Genomic DNA, 22,605 nt, shown 5'->3' with positions numbered 1-22,605 from the left:
AAAGCAAAATGGCTGTCTGAGGAGGCCTTACAAATAGCTGTGTAAAGAAGAGAGGCGAAAAGCAAAGGAGAAAAGGAAAGATATAAGCATCTGAATGCAGACTTCCAAAGAATAGCAAGAAGAGATAAGAAAGCCTTCTTCAGCAATCAGTGCAAAGAAATAGAGGAAAACAACAAAATGGGAAAGACTAGAGATCTCTTCAAGAAAATTAGAGATACCAAGGGAACATTTCATGCAATGAGACATTACAGGGAGTGAAATAAGCCAGTGACACAAAGACAACTACTGTATGATTCTGCTTCTGTATAGCATCTAAAGTAGTCATATTCATAGAGACAGAACATAGACTGGTGGCTACCAGGTATTGAGGGTGAGTGGGGAAAAGAAAAGTTTTGTTTAGTGGGTACAGAGTTTCAGTTTTACAAGATGTAAAGCTGTGATGATCTGTTGTAAAATAATGTGAATATACTTAACACCTAGAGATGGTAATTTTTGTTGTTTCTATCTAATTAAAATAAAAATTTTGAAAATCACAATGAGATACCCATAGAAACCAATTATGCCTAAAACCAGATAAACTGACAATATGAAACACTGGTGATGAGGTAGAGTAAAAGGGAGCTCTCATAACTTGTGTGAAAGAAATGAAAATAGTAAAGGTTTGATAGTGCCTTATAAAGTTAAACATGTACTATATTATAACATCCCTAGAGGAGGGCACGGCAACCCACTCCATTATTCTTGCCTAGAGAATCCCATGGACAGAGGAGCCTGGCAGTTTACCGTTCATAGGGTCACAGAGTCAGACACGACTGAAGCAACTTAGCACACACACACATATTTTAACATAGAAATTCCACTCCTAGGTATTTACCCAAGAGAAATTAAAATGTGTGTCCATAAAAAGACTTATCAAAAGCACATTCATATCAGTTTTATTCACAATAGCCCAAATTGGAACCAGCCTAAATGCCCATTAGTAGGAAAAATACATGGAGAAGGCAATGGCACCCCACTCCAGTACTATTGCCTGGAAAATCCCATGGACAGAGGAGCCTGGTGGGCTGCCGTCTATGGGGTCGCACAGAGTCGGACACAACTGAAGTGACTTAGCAGTAGCAGTAGCAGCAGGAAAAACACATACATTGTGTTATATTCATACAATTGACTACTACTCAGCAATGATGAGAACAAGCTATTTATACATATAACATGAATGAATCAGTTAGTATGCTGTATGATTCCACTTACATAAGGTTATAGGATAAGCAAAATTAATTCAAGATAGGCCAAAAACCCAGAACAGTGGTTTCCTTTGTGGTATGGCAAGCGTGGGAGGGAGCATGAAATAATTTATTGATGAACACAAGGGAACTTTCTTGAGAAAAAGAAATGTTTTCTATCAGAGGTCAGTGATCTTCTTCTGTCAATGTAAATACAGTAAATATTTTATGCTTTGCAGATTATATATGATTTCTGCTGCAATAATCTTTGTTTTCATTTTTTACAACCCTTAAAAAATGTAAAACACATTCTTAGCTCCCAGGATGTAAAAAACAGGCCAGGGGCCCTATTCTATATCATAACAGAAGTCTAGATTATATGGGCATATCCTTTCATCAAAATTATATATCTATGATATGAGCATTTCAATGTATGTAATTTTACCTCAAAGATACAGAACTAAAAAATAAAAACAATAATAATAACCAAGTAAGAGATATGGGAAGTGAGTGGAGGTATAGATGAAACAATAATTGTAGTGTTGATAATTGTTGAAGTTGGGTGCTGGGCATATGGAGTTTAGTTAATCTGTTTACTTTGTATGTGTTTGTTATTTTCCATAATAAACATCTTTAAAAAGAAACACTTCTAGGATGTAGCTGAAGCAGTACTTAAATGGAAATTTCTAGCTTTAAGTGACTGTATTAGAAATTAAGAATCAATTATAAAAACTTCCAGCTCAAAAAAAAAAATTTAGAAAAAAACAACAAATAAAAAACAAAGAAACTAAGGGAAAGAAATAATCAGAATACAAATCAATGAAATAGAAAGCAGACATACAAAAGAGAAAAATCAACAAAGCCAAGTTTATTTCTGGGAAAGATTAATAAAATTGATAATCTTCTAGCAAAACTGATCAAGAAAGAGAAAATACAAATTAACAGTATCAGAAATGAAAATGGGAGCATCCCTACAGATCCTAAAGCTATTTAAAAGATTGGATAAGCATATTATATACAATTTTATGCCAGTAAAATTGACAAAATATATGAAATGGACAGCTTCCTTGTAAGCTGTAACTTACTAAAACAGGTACGGGAAGAAATAGAAAGTTTGAATAGTCCAATATCTATTCAAGAAATTGAACCTGTAATTTAAAATCTCCACACAAAAAGAAGAACCATAGGAATATATTTAAAGAGATTTAAACAGAGAACTAACAAAATCAGGTTCGATTTTGATTCAGACTGCAGTGTGGAGAAAAGATATCACCAGTGGTGAAAATGGATGTGCATAGCATTAAAAAAAAACTGCCAGTGGTTAGGGGGAGAAAGATGTGAATAGACAGAACATAGAGGATTTTTAGGGCACTGAAACTATCCTACATGTTACTGTCAATATAATGGTAGATATGTCATTATGCATTTGTCAAAACTCACAGGATATACTACCTTATATGAACCCTAATGTAAGCTATGGACTTGGAGTGACAATGATGTGTCAATGCATGCTCATGGGTTATAATAAATGTACCATTCTGGTTCAGGATGTTGAATAGTGTGGGAGGCTGTGTACATGAGTGGGGGCAGGGGTGATAGAAACTCTCTCTACTCTGCTCAGTTTTGTTGTGAACCTAAAACTGTTCCCCCAAAATTCTCTCTTTAAAAAGAAAGACAGTAGCAGTAGCTCTAGTGGGTGATGAAGGGGGCTTGGACCAGGATGATAACAGTAAAAATAAAGGAAGAGAGGAACACAGGAGGTTTAAGGAAAATGGAGAAGCTTTGAAAGATGGGTTGTAGAAACCAATGAAGTACCGTAATGGACTTAAAGGACAATGTTAAGGTGCATTTTAAGATGAGAGACATGAATTTATAGTGGAAACAATATACTTTGCATGACTTTCTGCCATAATGCTTGGTTGTTCAAGTGTAGGCACAAAGAAAGTCAAGAGTTAGGGTCATCCAGAATATGAGTTTTACAAATTTACCTGACCAAAAAGACAGATATAATGTTTTCAAATGATCAATTATGTAATCTAAGGTGGACCTGGAAGAAGATGAAAGAAGGGCTTATGCGGTGGGTGACAGTAGAGGTCTGGAAGACCCAACGAAAGTATAGGTACAGTTCAAAGAAGAGAAGGCTATAGTCAGAGAGTGTGATGTTTGAATCTATGATTTTGGAAGCAAAGCATTTTCAGTAGCAATTATAGATAACAACAAAGCCCAAGGTATAATGATAGCAGTGGGTGGCTAAAGTGAAATGGAAGAGAAGATGATCAGAGATGTAATCTCTGGAACTAAGGCAAGGAACTAAGTAGCCAGGGTATTAGATGATACAGGGAGTATGCTGCTCAGTTCTACATAATGGGAAAGAACATGAGACTGAGAGACAGATAGGGCTTGATTTTCCTACATACACCTTTGCAGAAGTTGGGACCCTAAAAGATGTTGGAAGTCATCAGTCCTTTGGCTTCTGACTCCAGCTATTTCTCTTTCAGGAACATCGATCTGACTGTATAGGACTCCCTTCTGTAGCTGGCTCACCAAGATGTGTCTTCCAGTCTGGCGCCTGGTACCCAGACCTCAACATTTCAAGGTCATGAAAGCATAGAAGTAGTCAAAGCAGTGTTGGACTCACAGTGATAGCATCATCAGAACACCTTCCTGTTTCACAGAAGTACTGCTGCTGCTCTTAAGTCACTTCAGTCATCTCCAACTCCGTGCGACCCCATAGACGGCAGCCCACCAGACTCCTCCATCCCTGGGATTCTCCAGGCAAGAATATTGGAGTGGGTTGCCATTTACTCCTCCAATGCATGCATGCGACCCCATAGATGGCAGCCCACCAGGCTCCTCCATCCACGGGATTCTCCAGGCAAAAATACTGGAGTGGGTTGCCATTTCCTTCTCCACATAGAAGTACTAGAAAGGAATTAAGACTTTTTACAAGGTAAATTCTGAAAAACTGTTCTGCACCCTCAGTTCAGTTCAGTCGCTCAGTCGTCTCCAACTCTTTGCGACTCCATGAATCGCTGCACGCCAGGCCTCCCTGTCCATCACCAACTCCCGGAGTTCACTCAAACTCACGTCCATCGAGTCCGTGATGCCATCCATCTATCTCATCCTCTGTCGTCCCCTTCTCCTCCTGCCCCCAATCCCTTCCAGCATCAGAGTCTTTTCCAATGAGTCAACTCTTCACATGAGGTGACCAAAGTACTGGACTTTCAGCTGTAGCATCATTCCTTCCAAAGAACACCCAGGGTTGATCTCCTTCAGAATGGACTGATTGGAACTCCTTGCAGTCCAAGGGACTCTCAAGAGTCTTCTCCAACACCACAGTTCAAAAGCATCAATTCTTCGGTGTTCAGCCTTCTTCACAGTCCAACTCTCACATCCATACATGACCACAGGAAAAAGCATAGCCTTGACTAGATGGACCTTTGTTCTCAAAGTAATGTCTCTGCTTTTGAATATGCTGTCTAGGTTGGTCATAACTTTTCTTCCAAGGAGTAAGTGTCTTTTAATTTCATGGCTGCAGTCACCATCTGCAGTGATTTTGGAGCCCCAAAAATAAAGTCTGACACTGTTTCCACTGTTTCCCCATCTATTTCCCATGAAGTGATGGGACCAGATGCCATGATCTTCATTTTCTAAATGTTGAGCTTTAAGCCAACTTTTTCACACTCCTCTTTCACTTTCATCAAGAGGCTTTTAGTTCCTCTCCACTTTCTGCCATAAGGGTGATGTCATCTGCAATCTGAGTTTATTGATAATTTTCCCAGCAATCTTGATTCCAGCTTGTGCTTCTTCCAGCCCAGTGTTTCTCATGATGTACTCTGCATATAAGTTAAATACACCCTGCTGCTGCTGCTAAGTCATTTCAGTCATTTCCAACTCTGTGCGACCTCATAGATGGCAGCACACCAGGCTCCCCTGTCCCTGGGATTCTCCAGGCAAGAACACTGGAGTGGGTTGCCATTTCCTTCTCCAGTGCACGAAAGGGAAAAAGAGAAGGGGAAGTCGCACAGTCGTGTCTGACTCTTAGCGACCTCATAGACTGCAGCCTACCAGGCTCCTCTGCCCATGGAATTTCCCAGGCAAGTATACTGGAGTGGGGTGCCATTGCCTTCTCTAGGACTGAGTTAATACCTGCACTGACATGGCAACACAAGTCAGTAAGGGAGCACAAAAAGATGTCATAAGGATAACTGAGGTGTTTCAAACCCTGAAAGATGATGCTGTGAAAGTGCTGCACTCAATATGCCAGCAAATTTGGAAAACTCAGCAGTGGCCACAGGACTGGAAAAGGTCAGCTTTCATTCCAATCTCAAAGAAAGGCGATGCCAAAGAATGCTCAAACTACCACACAATCGCACTCATCTCACATGCTAGTAAAGTAATGCTCAAAATTCTCCAAGCCAGGCTTCCGCAATACGTGAACCGTGAACTTCCAGATGTTCAAGCTGGTTTTAGAAAAGTCAGAGGAACAAGAGATCAAATTGCCAACATCCATTGGATCATGGAAAAAGCAAGAGAGTTCCAGAAAACATCTATTTCTGCTTTATTGATTATGCCAAAGCCTTTGACTGTGTGGATCACAATAAACTGTGGAAAATCCTGAAAGACATGGGAATACCAGACCACCTGACCTGCCTCTTGAGAAACCTGTATGCAGGTCAGGAAGCAACAGTCAGAACTGGTCAGACTGGTCAGAACAGTCAGAACAACAGACTGGTTCCAAATAGGAAAAGGAGGACGTCAAGGCTGTATACTGTCACCCGGCTTATTTAACTTATATGCAGAGTACATCATGAGAAACGCAGGGCTGGAAGAAGCCCAAGCTGGAATCAAGATTGCTGGGAGAAATATCAATAACCTCAGATATGCAGATGACACCACCCTTATGGCAGAAAGTGAAGAGGAGCTAAAAAGCCTCTTGATGAGAGTGAAAGAGGAGTGTGAAAAAGTTGGCTTAAAGCTCAACATTCAGAAAATGAAGATCATGGCATCCAGTCCCATCACTTCATGGGAAATAGATGGGAAACAGTGTCAGACTTTATTTTGGGGGGCTCCAAAATCACTGCAGATGGTGACTGCAGCCATGAAATTAAAAGATACTTACTCCTTGGAAGAAAAGTTATGACCGACCTAGATAGCATATTCAAAAGCAGAGACATTACTTTGAGAACAAAGGTCCATCTAGTCAAGGCTATGCTTTTTCCAGTGGTCATGTACGGATGTGAGAGTTGGACTGTGAAGAAAGCTGAGCACTAAAGAATTGATGCTTTTGAACTGTGGTGTTGGAGAAGACTCTTGAGAGTCCTTTGGACTGCAAGGAGATCCAACCAGTCCATTCTGAAGGAGATCAGCCCAGGGTGTTCTTTGGAAGGAGTGATGCTACAGCTGAAAGTCCAGTACTTTGGCCACCTCATGCGAAGAGTTGACTCATTGGAAAAGACTCTGATGCTGGAAGGGATTGGGGGCAGGAGGAGAAGGGGATGACAGAGGATGAGATGGCTGGATGGCATCACTGACTCGATGGACGTGAGTTTGATTGAATTCCGGGAGCTGGTGATGGACAGGGAAGCCTAGCATGCTGCAACTCATGAGGTCACAAAGAGTCAGACAAGACTGAGCAACTGAACTGAACTGAAGGATAATAGGAGCCAGTTTTCTAACTGTTGGATAAAGGAGTTACAAATATGAAAAGGAAAAGAAAAGAATGAACTCCGTGGCATTCATTTATAATGCAAGGTATTAGATATAATAGATATATCGATATATACATAGATATATAGATAGACTGAATGAAACTAAAACCACTGATATAAATGTATGAATAAATGGTAAAGAAGGTAAGGCTCTTTCTTACTGTACAATCCCAACAAATAAACATAGAAAGAATGCTAGAGTGAGAGGGTCATTAATGGATGATAAAATTAGTAGTAAAAATTTGATGAAAAATAGGACATTTATACAGACTCAAAGTATTAATTACAATGGAGAAAAATAACAGTAGCCTTACAGTGGCGAAATCTGATAGACACCACCTAAACCAAGTGATCACAATTAATATCATGCACATCCAAATAAGCATGTCTTTGTTTTCAGGAAATAAACACTGACGTATTTAGAGGTAAAAGGGTGTGATGTCTACACCTCACACTCAAATGGTTCAGAAAAAAAGAATATATAGTCATCCCTCAGTATCCACTGGGGATTGATTCCAGGACCTGTGATGATACCAAAACCCATGGATGTTGAAGTCCCTTATATAAAATAGTATGGTGGACCCTCCATATCCTTGTGTTTTACACCTGCATATTCAATCAGTTCAAGGTTGGTTAAATTGGGGTAGTGGAACCTGTGGATTCTGAAGGCCAACTGTACATAAATTTATAAACAGAGAATCAAAAGCACTAGGCAAAATATAAACAACCTGGGTGGGGTGCACAGGAGTTCCTTGAATTATTTTTGTAGCTTCTCTGTAAGTTTGAAATTATATCAAAATTTTAAATTACCCAAAAAAGATACCATGGATGCACTCTACCTTGGACCTTCTTATTTCCACATTTCTAGCATAGTAGTTCCCCTAGGTCTGGCTGTTTTGGCTCCATACTTTGGATCTAGCTCTTTGTTTGGCATTCCAGATCATCAAGCCAGTGTGCAACTTCCTATTCTAGCTCTGATCTTGGTCTCCCTTCTGGATTCATCCTCATTATTTTTCCTTCAGCTCCAGGCATCAGAACCACATGCAGGGCTTCCCTGGTGGCTCAGTGGTAAAGAATCCACCTGCCAATGCAGGAGACACAGTTTCGATCCCTGATCCCAGAAGATCCCACATGCTGAGGAGCAGCTAAGCCCATACACCACAACTATTGCGCCTGTGCTGTAGAGCCCACAAGCCACAAGTATTAAAGCCAGCATACCCTAGAGTCCATACTCCATGACGGGAGAAGCCACTGTAATGAGAAGCCTGAGCATTGCAACTAGAGAGTAGCCCCTACTTGTCACAACTAGAGAAAAGCCCAAGCAGCAACAAAGACCCAGAACAGTGAAAAATGAATAATTTCTTAAAAAACAACTACATGTAAGGGAAACACCAAATCATAACATCTCATTGGGATCCATGGGTCATAGCTGGTCTCCCATAGGCCACACCTCTTCCATGTCCCCATGTCCTTTGTTTTCTCACTAGTTCTGAATATAGCATGTGCCTCATTCAAACCTATTGGATTGATTTGAACTTGCCTGATTCAGAAATGTGAAGGAATCCATCATTATCTTCTAGGAATCCCATTTTCATGAGTCTGATGGAACCAGACGGTCTCCACAAATCTTTTATGAACTCAAAGTTCAAGGAGCTGATCTTAAATGGTTTGAGAGGGAGCATCATCATCTCTGCCTCATCTATAGGCTGCTTCTTTAAACAACCCATCCAAGGACTTTCTGAATATAATTGGTGGGATTGGGAAGTCACCATTTGTCTTATACAAATAGAAATTACCAGATGACTTTTCTAGGTATAGCAGCTAGAGATTATGAAAGATTATGGGATATGTACTTAATAATAATCATAATAGCTACCATTTTACAAAGAAGCTGTATGTCAGGAAATGTGCAAGACACTATATATGTATCATCTTAACCCTGGGAAGCAGACATTAATATACTCCTTTCACAACTAAGGAAAGTAAAGCTCAGTGTTTAGGTGATTTGCTCAAGTTAATATACCTCTTAAGTGGCAGAGCTGGGATTGAATCCTTCACATCTTTTTGACTCTGGAGCCCATACTTTTGCCATTCCATCATATTGTCATAACAAGTCAGTCACCTCCCTGTAGTTTCCCTGTACTGATTTGTTAAAAGATCTTCCTAACAGTTGGTATTTGTTACTTTGGAGAGATGATTGGTTTCAGCGGAATATGTTTAAGAGAGTGTTTTTCATACCATTTCAAATATGTCACTTGCACTCGATTCGACGGATTTAATGTCTCCGAAATTTCCAGAGGGGAATTTTTTCAGCCATACCCAATCACCCTAGAAAGAAAAGATAAAGAGTGTTGAGGAGCCTTAGTTGCCAACACTAAGAGTTTATAGTTAGACCATCAACACACACAAGCTCTGTTCCTCTTTCTCACCCTCCACCCCATGGATATTCTGTGTTCCAAGCTAAAAAGGATGTCATACAGAGAAGTTACGTTTAAAATTCCAGTTAATTAAAGACAAGGAAACAATTGCAGGAATGCAGACCCCAGAAAAGGAATGCTACAACAGCCTGAATTCACTGCAGGAAGTGCTGGGTCATTTTGCTCATTCATGGCTAAGTGATGTAGCACCAGGTTTCCCGCGATGAATGGATATGGTTAGTGGTGCAATTCTGACTGCCTCGAGGCGTCTGTGGTGAGAGATGTAGGGCAGGAGATGCAGTGCAGCAAATGTTGCCTGCATTTACTTTGATCCATTTTTCTCTCATGGGACAGGCCATTTGGGGGCCTTTTATGCTTTAATCATAAACCAATTGGCTTCAACACCAATTAAACATTTTTCACCTGGATGTACAAGTGTACGACCACAGTAATATGAGTAATCTAGACTCTTTCAGAAGTCTATTTCTGAATTTTTAAGCACAAAACAGTGATTTTCTAAGGCTGCCTGTCAAGCAAAAACAACAGTTATTTTATTGTCTTCACTTTAACACAGGTGCCTGCTAGATAATTTTCTCCTACATGCACAGCCTCGAGGATTCATCAGTTACCAAGCCCTATTTAGTTTCTGTCCAACCTAAATTTGAAAAGAAGCAATACATATATAGATATCTTTTTCTCTGTAATAATAATAATGCCTGACATTTGCACAGCGCTCTTTCCTCTTCCAAGTGCTTTCACATCTATTACCTATATAGCCTAGAGATTCCATTTCAGGCTGCACCAATTTGTCATCAAGTAGAGATAATAAAGCAGAGAGCTCTATACAGTCAAATTCCAAGAATAAGAGAGTGTAGCCAGTCTCTTATTAAGGAATATATCCAGCTGTGGCACTGCATCTGGAGATGAGCCAGAGGCGAAGGCTAATAACAGGAGCTGCGGGCATCTGAGTTACTTGCCTCTACTGTGTGTCAGAGGGCACCTTCTAGCCAAGGAACTCAAAACCCTTTAACTAGGAACTTGCTTTCAGGGGCCTTCAGCAGCTGAATAGAACTAGGCCAATCAGGCTCATGCTCACAAAGTTCAGAAAGGTAGTCTAGGAATAGTGCCTGTCTGCACTAGAATGGTGAAAGTACCAATTCCTGGTCTCTTGCCTAGCAACTCCCTGTATGTGGCCCCATACCAGCTACATCACAGTCACCAAGGAACTGGTTAGACAAAGACATAGACTGGCTGGCCAGATGAAAACATATGCATGTATGCACTTACTACATCGCTCTACTTAACCCCCACCCCAAATTGTATGCAATTATTTTATATTGTTAGGTTAATCATGCTTCCATTATGGCTTACAATTATAATGGTATTTTATTTAAAAAAATAACAAAGGTACTGGTTACAAAGGCCCATTCTCAGGCCCCACACTTACTCACTTAGTCATGGGAGTCATGAGGGCCTGACACCTCAAAGCTTTAGCCTTCAGAGGACTTTGTATTTTGTGCATTTGTGCTCAGTCGCTCAGTTCTGTTCAACACTTTGTGACACCGTGGACTGTAGCCCTCAGTGTTCTTGCCTGGAGAATCCCAGGGACGGGGGAGCCTGGTGGGCGGCTATCTATGGGGTGGCACAGAGTCGGACACGACTGAAGGGACTTAGCAGCAGCAGCAGCAGCAGGCTCCTCTGTCCATGGGATCTTCCAGGAAAGAATACTGGTCTGGGGTGCCATTTCTTCCTCCAGGGGATCTTCCTGGCCCAGGGATCAAACCCATGTCTTCTGTGTCTCCTGCATTGGCAGAAGGATTCTTTACCACTGAGCTACCTGCTCCTTTTCAGAGGACTCTGCCCAGGATCAAAGGCTGAAGTTTAAGTTGAAAGCATAAACTCTAACAAGAGTTTACAAACTCAGCCCATGTGTGGGTTAAACACTGATGGTCATTAATGCCTTCCAGCACCTTTGCCATTCTATTACTTGCATCATGGTCACTGCTAGCTTCTACGGCACCTTTGTGTTAACTAGCAAAGGGTGCTTTCCTCAAGTTAAAATAATAATTGTGAGGCTTCCCTGGTGGCTCAGAGGTTAAAGCGTCTGCCTCCAATGTGGGAGACCTGGGTTCGATCCCTGGGTCGGGAAGATCCCCTAGCGAAGGAAATGGCAACCTGCTCCAGTATTCTTGCCTGGAGAATCCCACGGATGGAGGACCCTGGTAGGCTACAGTCCACAGGGTTGCAAAGAGTCAGACATGACTGAGCGACTTCACCTCACCTTGAGACTATTTATTACTTTGCAGCCTGTGGAACCTCAGTGATGTTGGGCAGCAGCCCCAGCTGTATGTATCTATGCATATACCACATTCTCATTGACTCATACATCCTCCAGATGCCAGAAAACACACTCCCCCAGCAGCTTCAATACTCTGGCTACCACCAAACACTGCCTGCCAGGTAAGGCCTCTTTGCAAGTTTGGAGTCAGGCTGTAGAGGCGCTGGTGAGAAGCTGAAATCGGGTCTATAAAAATATTAGGCAGGAGAAAGCAGTAATCTCAAGAAAGTCCAGGGGTATTGTCAAGGTAGCACAAAGTCAGGTGCATATTTGTTTACCAGTGACTATGTGCATAGTCAGGTATGCTGGTATACATGTAGATACGTGTGCAAGTTGCCCCACCACCTCATTCCAGAACTAGGCTGGGAGACCAGAATCCCTCTGCTCACTCATGCACCACTCTCATATAAGTTAGTATATGTCTACTAGTGAATAGTACCCTCTTAGATGTGGCCCCCTTGTGCAGTGTACAACCTGAGCATCAGTACTGGCAGCCCTGACTCTGCCTATAGCCAGTGCCTGTTACCTTCTTCCTGGAATCAGCCCTATTACAGACATGGCTTAGCTGTCTCTCTTGCTTATTAAGTTTTAATAAGTAGTTAAGCAGAGCTTTTTTCCTGCCAAATCACCAAATTTGAGAGCTTCATAGTTAAAGAAATTAAAGCCTGAAGAGATTAAATGACTGGCCCAAGGTCAGAAGGCTAGGTAGTAACAGAAGCAAGGTCTTCCATCTCCCACTTTGTTGCTCTTTCTTCCCATGGGCTTTCTTTAGTTTGGGGGCTTTGTGTGTTTGTTTTAAGATTTAAAGACTTCTCACGAATATTATAAGCAAAATTTTATTGAGTCTGTGTGTGTCCTACTTTATTAATAATGAGGAAAAGGGAGGATATGGGCAGGTTTTATTTTTGCCACACATGCACCATTTGTTTTGTTTTGTTCTTTTGAGAGAAAGTATGATAAAATATCAATACTTCACTCATCATTCATTTTTTAATTAAGAGGAAGAAACATCAAACTCTATCCACTAAAGTTTTTAAAGTCCATAAATTTTGCATTAAGGCCATGTTGTATTAACTAAGAGCCAAGAGAACTAGGTTCTACACCTGGCTTTGTCTCAAATTCAAGGGTGGCCTCCTACCAATGCAGGAGACATAAGAGACACAGGTTCAATCCCTGGGTCAGGAAGGTCCCCTGGAGGAGGGCATGGCAACCCGCTCCAGTATTCTAGCCTGGAGAATCCCATGGACAAAGGAGCCTGGCAGGCCACAGACTATGGGGTTGCAAAGAGTCGGACACAAATGAAGTGACTTAGCATGCAGACATGCACACTTAGGGTAGTCACCTCACTGGCCTGAGTCTCAGTTTCCACACCCACAGAGCTGGACTACTTGGATGATTTCTAAGCTCCTTTTCAGCTTTGATGATCTGATTCTGTGATGAGAGAGAGAGAAGATGGCTGTGGAAAGGAAAGGGGTGGAAAGAGAGCTACATGGGATCTAGAAGGTGGGAAGATAGAAAACAAGGCTCTGGGAAAGAGAGATGGATGTGGAGGATGTGTGAAGGAGAGACAGAAATGGGACAAAGAGAAAAACACAGGGAGAAGTGGAGAGGCAGAAGGAGTCAGAGAATGAAGAGGGAGAAACAGTTCAGTGGGTTCTCTCTGAGTGTGTCAGGGTGGCACTATCGCTAGCCTCACCCTTCTTCCCTATACAGTGGCTGTTAGAACAGATCCTGACATGTTCTCTTTGCATCTGCCATTCACAGCTCTTTCTCCCAAGCAGCCTGCTCAGCTGGCTTTCCTTTCACATCTTTGAGTGTATGTCTGAGATAAGGGCTGAGTTTCCTGTACAATTCCAGAGGATATGCACCCGTGCGTCCCATCAAAGTGTGACTCTGTGTCAGTGTATTACAATGACTAGAAAGGCACATCCTAGGGAAGCCTGTCCTTTGTTATTAGGTATCTGCTACTCCAGGCACATCGTCTGGAGGTTCCATATCCTCCAATAAAAAATCTTATGAAAATTCTCTTTAAACAGAAACTAGATAATGAATCTTCTTTAAAATATGCCTAATAGAGGGCCCTTTCAGAAGGTATACTGGACCTCTTTGTTTGGTCTGTTGATTTGATTGACTTCTGCTCTTACCCAAAGTCCTCCTCAACTCTAGCTAGACAGTTTTCTAGCTTCAGCTGTCTTCCTTTGCATGCTGACCTCGTGGGGTGGTATTATTCTCACTAATACCCTCCTTTGTGCAGATAAACTTCCCCTATGGACTATGCAGTTAAGAAATACCCATGATCTGAATGACCAACAACGGTCATTATGGCAACTAACTCAACTGTCTGCCTCCTTCCAAAATGAGGAAATATCTGACAGATTCTTAAAGGCCAATTATATACAGATGTTTTTTTTTTTTCTCCTTCTTCATTCTATACTAAAACCTTCCAGCTGCACCAAATAAAACCTACCACAATTCAACACATAAATTCTTCTGCAGAATCAGAAAATCATAGAACATTTGAGCCAGAAGAGGCCCCAGAGTTCTCTCAGTTCAGCAATTCTCAACCCTGGCTGCACATATAGGGGGACTTAAAATGAAAAATAACACTGCCTGGGCCCACCCCAAACCAACTGAACCAGAGTTACTAGGGGTGGAGCCTCATAGGTATTTTTTTGTTTCCCACAGGGCTTCCCAGGTGGTACTAGAGATAAAGAACCTGCCTGCCAATGCAGGAGACATAAGACACACAGATTCCATCCCTGCATCTAAAAGAACCCCTGGAGAAAGGGATGGCTACCCATTCCAGTATTCCTGCCTGGAGAATCCCATGGACAGAGGAGCCTGGTGGGCTACAGTCCATGGGGTTGCAAAGAGCTGGACATGAGTGAAGCGACTGAGCATATACACACAAGAGATTCTAATGAGCAGCCAAGATTAAGAATTTAATTCAACCTTTCAATTTACAGATGAAAAACCAAGAGACTGCCTTAGCTGTTGAGATTTACTTCAGAATCAGATGCATCAATACATTTTGAAAGCCAGCAGCCCCATTCCATTCGACGTTCAAAAGAGTATCTTGAGATTACTTTGTCTTTGGTCTTTGAGAGTGTAGAATTTTTAATTCCCCAATAACTCAAGTTTACATTTGAATCAGATCTCCTCTTTGATTAAATTAAGTTCAAGGCAAGATCCAGAGGTTTCCTGCTCCAAATTTAAGTCAACACACTTCCCGTAAACTGAGCGAAGATATACCATACTAACCTTGGTGTTTTAAGTAGCTATAAATTATTTATCAAATGGATGAGAGCATTCAACTTGGATAATCCAGTGATGGAGAACCTAAAAATTCATTCTGACCTGTTTTGAACTTTCTTTGTAGTTACTATTAAAGTTGCGAGTGTTTGCTGCTTTGGGGAGTATCTTCAAACAAAACAAGGAAACCACACTGGAAAGGCCTCACTTTGGAGGGACAGAGAGGCAGTCTTGTTTCCCTTTTATCCACTGCTTAACTCTTTCCTGGGTTTCCCTGATAGCTCAGTTGGTAAAGAATCTGCCTGCAATGCAGGACCCTGGTTCAATTCCTGGGTTGGGAAGATCCCCTGGAGAAGGGAAAGGCTACCCACTCCCATATTCTGGCCTAGAGAATTCCATGGACTGTATAGTCCATGGGGTTGCAAAAAGTCGGACACGACTGAGCAACTTTCACTTTAACTCTTTCCTGCTGAGAAAAAACAGTTCATCTCTCCAACCAATGTGAGATTTGTTCTGGTCACCAAATGCCAGTATTTTAGATAAGGGTTGGATTTGGGGTTGGATGTGGTCTTTTAAAGCTTGAAAGACAGAAATGTAAGTGAAATTAAAAGGATTTCTATTTTAGACAGCAGAAGGTAACCTGTTACTCCAAGAGTCAGTACAGACTGAGAAAAGAAATGAATAATTTTTAAAATATTTCCGTAATATCAGAGGATAACAGGTATAGGAAGAAGAACCAGAATATGAAGAGAAGAGCTTGTCCCAACCCTTACTCTATATAAAGCATACCTCTAGACATCACATCACAAACAGTTCATTTAGGAAATCATTTCTTCTATTATTATACCTATGTCTTCTGGAATGAGTGACATGGTTAAGTGTTAAGACTGAGTCTCACAGACTTTTTTCCACATTCCTAGTAAGTAAATAGTGTGGAAAGATCAGTGAAGTTGTAAGTTAAGTAGATTAGTTGCCGAGGAAAATCATGGTCAGCAGAATGAGTCTGTAAGGGGATAATGGATAAAAAAACCAAAAGGAAAGACTTACCAAAGCTTCAACATTTTTGCACAAAGACTAAGCAAGTTCTAAGTCACTGCCTTGTTTTAAAACCCAAGAAGGCAGCAGATTAGATAGCTGTTGAATATCCTACCTCATAAATCGCTATGTTGGAGTTTTCACAGGTAGCTGGAGTTAGACTCCCCGAAGAAAAGGAGAGTCTTGGGGACCTTCCACTCTGGACCTCCGACGTGATCTGAAAACTTACACTGGCGTGACTTCCTCTCTGTGAAAGGATTAGGAAAGACAGTTTATGAACAAAATTATCATGATTAAGGACGGAGCACACAGCTATGTAGGTACTATGTTCATCTGGTATTTTTTTTCTTTTTCTATTCCTAAGAAAGTAACTTTCCGAGTTGAGCGCTATAAACATGACATTTATTAATTTTTCCTATTGCCAGCATTTTTTTTATGCTAGAATTGGTTCTTTGCTTCACCTCCATATGCCATAAAAGAAAGGCAAAGCTTTGCAGATATTTTCATCTCCTAGAGAAGTTAGAGTGATTCAGAGGGACAAGAAAGAACACCAGTCATAATTCAGTGTGGCATTCTCATTTACAGACAAAAATGAGAAAAAGATGAAAATCTAATGTTTTGAAAAAATCAGGCACGGAACTAGGACAGAACCCCACCCTTCTGGCTGTTAGGCCTAACTCTTTATGTTACACCATCTTGCGTGCATGCTCAGTCACTCAGTCGTGTCCAACTCTTTGTGACCTCATGAACTGTAGCCTGCCAGGTTCCTCTGTCTATGGAATTTTCCAGGCAAGAATACTGGAGTGGGTTGCCATTTCCTTCTCCAGGGGATCTTACCAACCCAGGGATCAAACCCACATCTGCAGTGGCAGGCAGATTCTTTACCACTGAACCACCTGGGAAGCCCATACCATCTTGAATGACATCCTTTTTCTATGCAGGCAAGCTTCATGACACAAGGTATCTCAGAAAGCAATAAGATGGTAGAGAGTAGATCATCTACCCATGATTTGTAAGTCTGATGCTTTGTAAGTCCAGGTGGTGCTAGTGGTAAAGAACCTGCTTGCTAATACAGGAGATGTAAGAGATGCAGGTTCAATCCCTGGGTTGGGAAGATGCCCTGAAGGAGGGCATGGCAACCCACTCCAGTATTCTTGCCTGGAGGATCCCATGGACAGAGGAGTCTGGTGGGCTACAGTCCATATGGTCACAAAGAGTCAGACACAACTGATGCAACTTAGCACACACATAAGTCTGATAAAAGAGGGCTAGGAAGTGCAGTTAAATGACAAAAGGAGGGATTGTCTGAAACCTTTGTTAACTTTTAAAACTGAACATCTTCAACTGAACTTAATATCTTCACCTGAACCAGCAGACTTATTTCATATGAAGAAATATCTTCTGACCCAGGGATCGAACCCTTGTCTCTTACATCTCCTGCATTGGCAGGCGGGTTCTTTACCACTAGTGCCACCTGGGAAGCCCAATAAATCAACAGTTTCCTCATATTCTTCTCCATGTCTCCAAATATGCCTTTTCAGAATTATAGCAATGCACTTAGTAGTCACAGTTGGTATTGCCTAGGCTATTCCCCACCCCCAATTCCGACACTCTTATTTTACAGTGAAGAAACAGAGACCTAGGGACTGGAAGAAGAATGTGGATGTTATATTTCTGGTCCTGTGTGTTCTTTCTGCCACATCATGCTTTGTTTCACTCTTGTTTGCCAATAAAAATTAATCTTAAGTACTGTCACACACTCTGCCCTTAATAGTCTTTGATAAACTAAAAATTACCAGTTGATTTAGCCCTGAGCTCAGTTCATTCTACCAAGACAAGACTATCACAAAGCTCCAAAGCAATGGTAAACTACACCCAGCCCTTAATGTGTTGAAATCCCAACAGCTCAAGATTCAGACAAGATGGAAAGCTTGACTCTTCACATAACCCTTGCATCAACCTGAATCTTCCTCAAGACAGCAAGGCCAGAGGAGAAACTACTTATCTTTCAGTCTTTATTTGCCTATCTCAGCAGGAGCACGTAGATTAGTATATTGAGTTATAGACCTCTTCATGAAGGCCAAAGGAGAAAGCAAGAGAATCTGCCAAAATCCACATACATTTGGACTTCAGCTTCACTTTCTTCTAAAAATTTCCTTTCTGACCTGACTTCTCCTGACCTACCAGTTTTTCTAGACTGAATTAATTTTATATTCACCAAGAGTTTATACTTTCAGACATTCCATTTGGATGGAATTCTTGACTTGGCTTTGACCAATTAGACCCAGCCAGCTGCAAGTTTGTGACTACACAACATTAAAGGAAAATGTATGCTTCCCCATCTTTTCCCATCACAACCCCTGATACAAGCCAAGTGCCAAAAAGGATGTGGAGGCTAAGAGCTATGTTCTCCTATGGTAATGCCATCCCTTTCTACCTGGGTCAATATAGTCAAGAAGAAGAAGAACACTCCCTCTGAGGCTATTTCTGTTGCTATTCATTTTTATCACATCTATGGTGAAAAGTGATGATGATTGTTTATTATTTAACTCTCATTATGTCAAAATTTATGCACAAGTGAAAGAAAAGATCTGTTATCATGAACAAGATTTTAAAACCTTAGGTACTTTGTTCATTCTGCTATTTATGGTGGTTTTCTGAGGACTAGTATGAAAGCCAAACATGTTTTGTGTCTTAGTAGGAAAGAGAGAATGGGCTTCCAGGGGACTCAATGGTAAAGAATCCACCTGCAATGCAGGAGACCCAGGAGATGCAAGTTCGATCCCTGGGTCAGGAAGATCCCCTGGAAGAGGAAATGGCAACCCACTTCAATATCCTTGCTTGGGAAATCCCATGGACAGAGGAGCCTGGCAGGCTATAGTCCATGGGGTTGCAAAGGGTTGGATATGACTGAGCACGAATGCATGCACGGGAAAGAAAGAAGGCATAGGTGAAGGGGGTTTTATATTTACTGGACCATCGCAAGGCCTATACAAAGGAAAGGATAATTCAGTTCAACATTGTTTATTGTTTTGATACTTTAGACCCAAAATATCTAGGCAATTGACATGAACTGTCATTTTGACATTTCAAATGTCAAATGAACATGGAACAATGGACTGGTTGCAAATTGGGAAAGGAGTATGTCAAGGCTGTATATTGTCACTCTGCTTACTTAACTTATATGCAGAGTTCATGTAAAAGGCCAGGCTGGATGAAGTACAAGCTGCAATCAAGATTGCTGGGAGAAATATCAACAACCTCAGATATGCAGATGACACACTCTTATGGCAGAAAGCAAAGAGGAACTAAAGAGCCTCTTGATGAAAGTGAAAGAGGAGAGTGAAAAGGCTGGCTTAAAACTCAACATTCTAAAAACAAAGATCATGGGATCCAGTTCCATCACTTCATGGTAAATAGATGGGGAAACAATGGAAACAGTGTCAGACTTTATTTTGGGGGGCTCCAAAATCACTGCAGATGGTGACTGCAGCCATGAAATTAAAAGACACTTGCTCATTTGAAGAAAAGCTATGACAAACCTAGACAGTGTATTAAAAAGCAGAGATATTACTTTACTGACAAAGGTCTATCTAATCAAAGCTGTGGTTTTTCCAGTAACCATGTACAGATATTAGAGTTGAACCATAAAGAAAGCTGAGGACCAAAGAACTGATGCTTTTGAACTGTGGTGTTGGAGAAGACTCTTGAGAATTCCTCGGACTGCAAGGAGATCCAACCAGTCAATCCTAAGGGAAATCAGTCCTGAAAATTCATTGGAAGGACTGATGCTGAAGCTGAAGCTCCAATACTTTGGCCACCTGATGCGAAGAACTGACTCACTGGAAAAGACTTTGATGCTGGGAAAAATTGAAGGCAGGAGGAGAAGGGGACGACAGAGGATGAGATGCTTGGATGGCATCACTGACTCAATGGACATGAGTTTGAGCAAGCTCATGGGAGTTGGTGAAGGACAGGGAAGCCTGGCGTGCTGCAGTCCATGGGGTCACAAAGAGTCAGACATGACTGAGCGACTGAACTGACTGACCAATAAACAAGTAAGGCTTTTAAAAATAGGTTTATTTCCTTTGACCAAAACTTTACTATATATTGCTTCATTTGGACAATAACTACTGGCCATCTGCTCTTATTATTGACCACTCATTTCAGGATAAAATACTTTGTCACAGAATTGAATACTTGTTCTCTTAGTACTGGGTTATCTAGTTGGCTTGGTTTAGAGCTTGTACTTCAGTATCTACCCTTTCTAATTGAGGTGGGAAATTTCATACAAGCTCTGTTGAATATGACAAATCTAGACAAGTTACGCCACATGAGTTCCAGGGTCCTTTAGCGGCTTCAAAATTAGAAACTAACATCAATATGCTTTGATGGCATAAGAATAGAATGTACCTTTCAGCCACTGTGATCATTTTGGCATTCAGCAATACACTTCCAGGAACATGATGTCAACCTTACAAAAGGATCCGGTGATTTACACACGTAAAGGTTAGGGTTGTAATTGAGACTTAAAGCAAACAGCTGAACATTTCATTTGATTCCAGATGCACAAGGTATTATCCTGTAAAGCCATTCTCACCCAGACAACTAGTTAAAGCACCCTTTTTAGTGTCACATTTAAGCAAATGATCAGTTCTGTCACAGAGATAATTATTTCTCAGATCTTGTATGCTGGTGTAGCAAAAATAGCACATGGGGACAATGTGAGGTGTTTGCATCCTCTCCGAACACCCTGCCACCACCATACTAGAATTTGCAAAGACTACTGTCTTTATTTCAACCACACAGACTGGGCACAAAGAGTTACGTGCATGCTTATGTGCTAAGTCACTTCAGTGACGGACTCTTTGTGACCCCATGGACTGTAGCCTGCCAGGATCCTCTGTCCATTGGATTCTCCAGGCAAGAATACTAGAGTGGGTTGTCATGCCCCCCTTCCCAATCCAGGGATCGAACTTGTGTCTCTTAGGTCTCCTGCTTTGGCAGGTGGGTTCTTTACCACTAGCACCACCTGGAAAGCCCTACAAACAGGCACACTCTCCCACTACTAGCTAAATTCAACAAAACTCTTCCCTACACATCCTCTTCCCAAACTCTTTTTTATGCGGTTTTCTCTGCCTAGGATGCCTATAGGAGCCAGGTAGGTAATATAGATTAATGAAATAACCTGAGTGCATGCATGCTTAATGGCTCCGTCATGTCTGACTCTTTCTGACCCTATAAACCATAGCCTGCGAGGCTCCTCTGTCCATGGGATTCTCCAGGCAAGAATATTGGAGTGCGTTACCATTTCCTCCTCCAAGGGGTCTTGCTGACCCAGGGATTGAACCCGCACCTCCTGTGTATCCTGCATCACAGATGGACTCTACCCACTGAGCCATCAGGGAAGCCCCAATAAGCTGAGCAGAAGACAATGGAGAGCGATGGAAACTGTGTCAAACAGCAGACACCGTTTTCACAAATTTTTCCAAAATGGAAAACTACTGCAGAATTCTAGCCAATAGCCACAATGATACCCAAAGTTGATAGATCTTCCAACTTGTAAGGAATATCCAGAAATCCAAGACTTTATGTGTAACTTCATGATTCCAAAATTCTGGCTATAATTTTTATAATCATAAAGATCAAACAGACACAGATGTATAGAACAGTCTTTTGGACTCTGTGGGAGAGGGAGAGGGTGGGATGATTTGGGAGAATGGCATTGAAATATGTATAATATCATGTAAGAAACAAATCGCCAGTCTAGGTTCAATGCAGGATACAGGATGCTTGGGGCTGGTGCACTGGGATGACCCAGAGAGATGGTATGGGGAGGGAGGTGGGAGGGGGGTTCAGGTTGGGAACACGTGTACACCCGTGGCGGAATCATGTTGATGTATGGCAAAACCAATACAGTATTGTAAAGTAAAATAAAGTAAAATTTAAAAAGAAAAAAGATCAAACAAAAGTGGTTACCAGTTTGTGACCTGGGACCTAGACAAAGCCCATCCTTCATTCTTTAAGACCCAGATTTGGTTCTGGATCTCTGAGAAGTCTTCCTCCAGTAATCTATCTCCTCTGAAGTTCTACCATACGTCTGGTGTCCTTTGTGCAACATGGCATCTACTGACTCTTCTGTATGGTATAATTGTCTCTCTGACTGTAATCCATGAAATTAAAAGATGTTTACTCCTTGGCAGGAAAGTTATGACCAACCTAGATAGCATATTGAAAAGCAGAGACGTTACTTTGCCAACAAAGGTCCATCTAGTCAAGGCTATGCTTTTTCCAGTGATCATGAATGGATGTGAGAGTTGGACTGTGAAGAAAGCTGAGCGCCGAAGAATTGATGCTTTTGAACTGTGGTGTTGGAGAAGACTCTTGAGAGTCCTTTGGACTGCAAGGAGATCCAACCAGTCCATTCTAAAGGAGATCAGCCCTGGGATTTCTTTGGAAGGAATGATGCTAAAGCTGAAACTCCAGTACTTTGGCCACCTCATGTGAAGAGTTGACTCATTGGAAAAGACTCTGATGCTGGGAGGGATTGGGGGCAGGAGAAAAAGGGGACGACAGAGGATGAGATAGCTGGATGGCATCACTGACTTGATGGATGTGAGTTTGAGTGA

General features: G+C 41.5%; 1 protein-coding gene across 1 annotated transcript in view; it reads right to left on the bottom strand.

Moving 5' to 3' along the window:
* GUCY2F (guanylate cyclase 2F, retinal) overlaps positions 1-22,605 on the bottom strand; it is a 138,217-nt gene that overhangs the window by 81,880 nt on the left and 33,732 nt on the right. Inside the window, exons 6-7 of the mRNA XM_027963150.3 lie at positions 16,092-16,223; positions 9,173-9,262 (exon numbers count right to left, since the gene is read on the bottom strand). Of these exons, the coding sequence (XP_027818951.1) occupies positions 9,173-9,262; positions 16,092-16,223 (222 nt within the window). The remainder of the gene's footprint in view (positions 1-9,172; positions 9,263-16,091; positions 16,224-22,605) is intronic.

The sequence above is a fragment of the Ovis aries genome, chromosome X, assembly GCF_016772045.2.
Source record: "Ovis aries strain OAR_USU_Benz2616 breed Rambouillet chromosome X, ARS-UI_Ramb_v3.0, whole genome shotgun sequence".
NCBI lineage: Eukaryota > Metazoa > Chordata > Mammalia > Artiodactyla > Bovidae > Ovis > Ovis aries.
The sequence above is the reverse complement of the archived record's forward strand: the minus strand, read 5'-3'. Positions and strand labels throughout refer to the sequence as shown.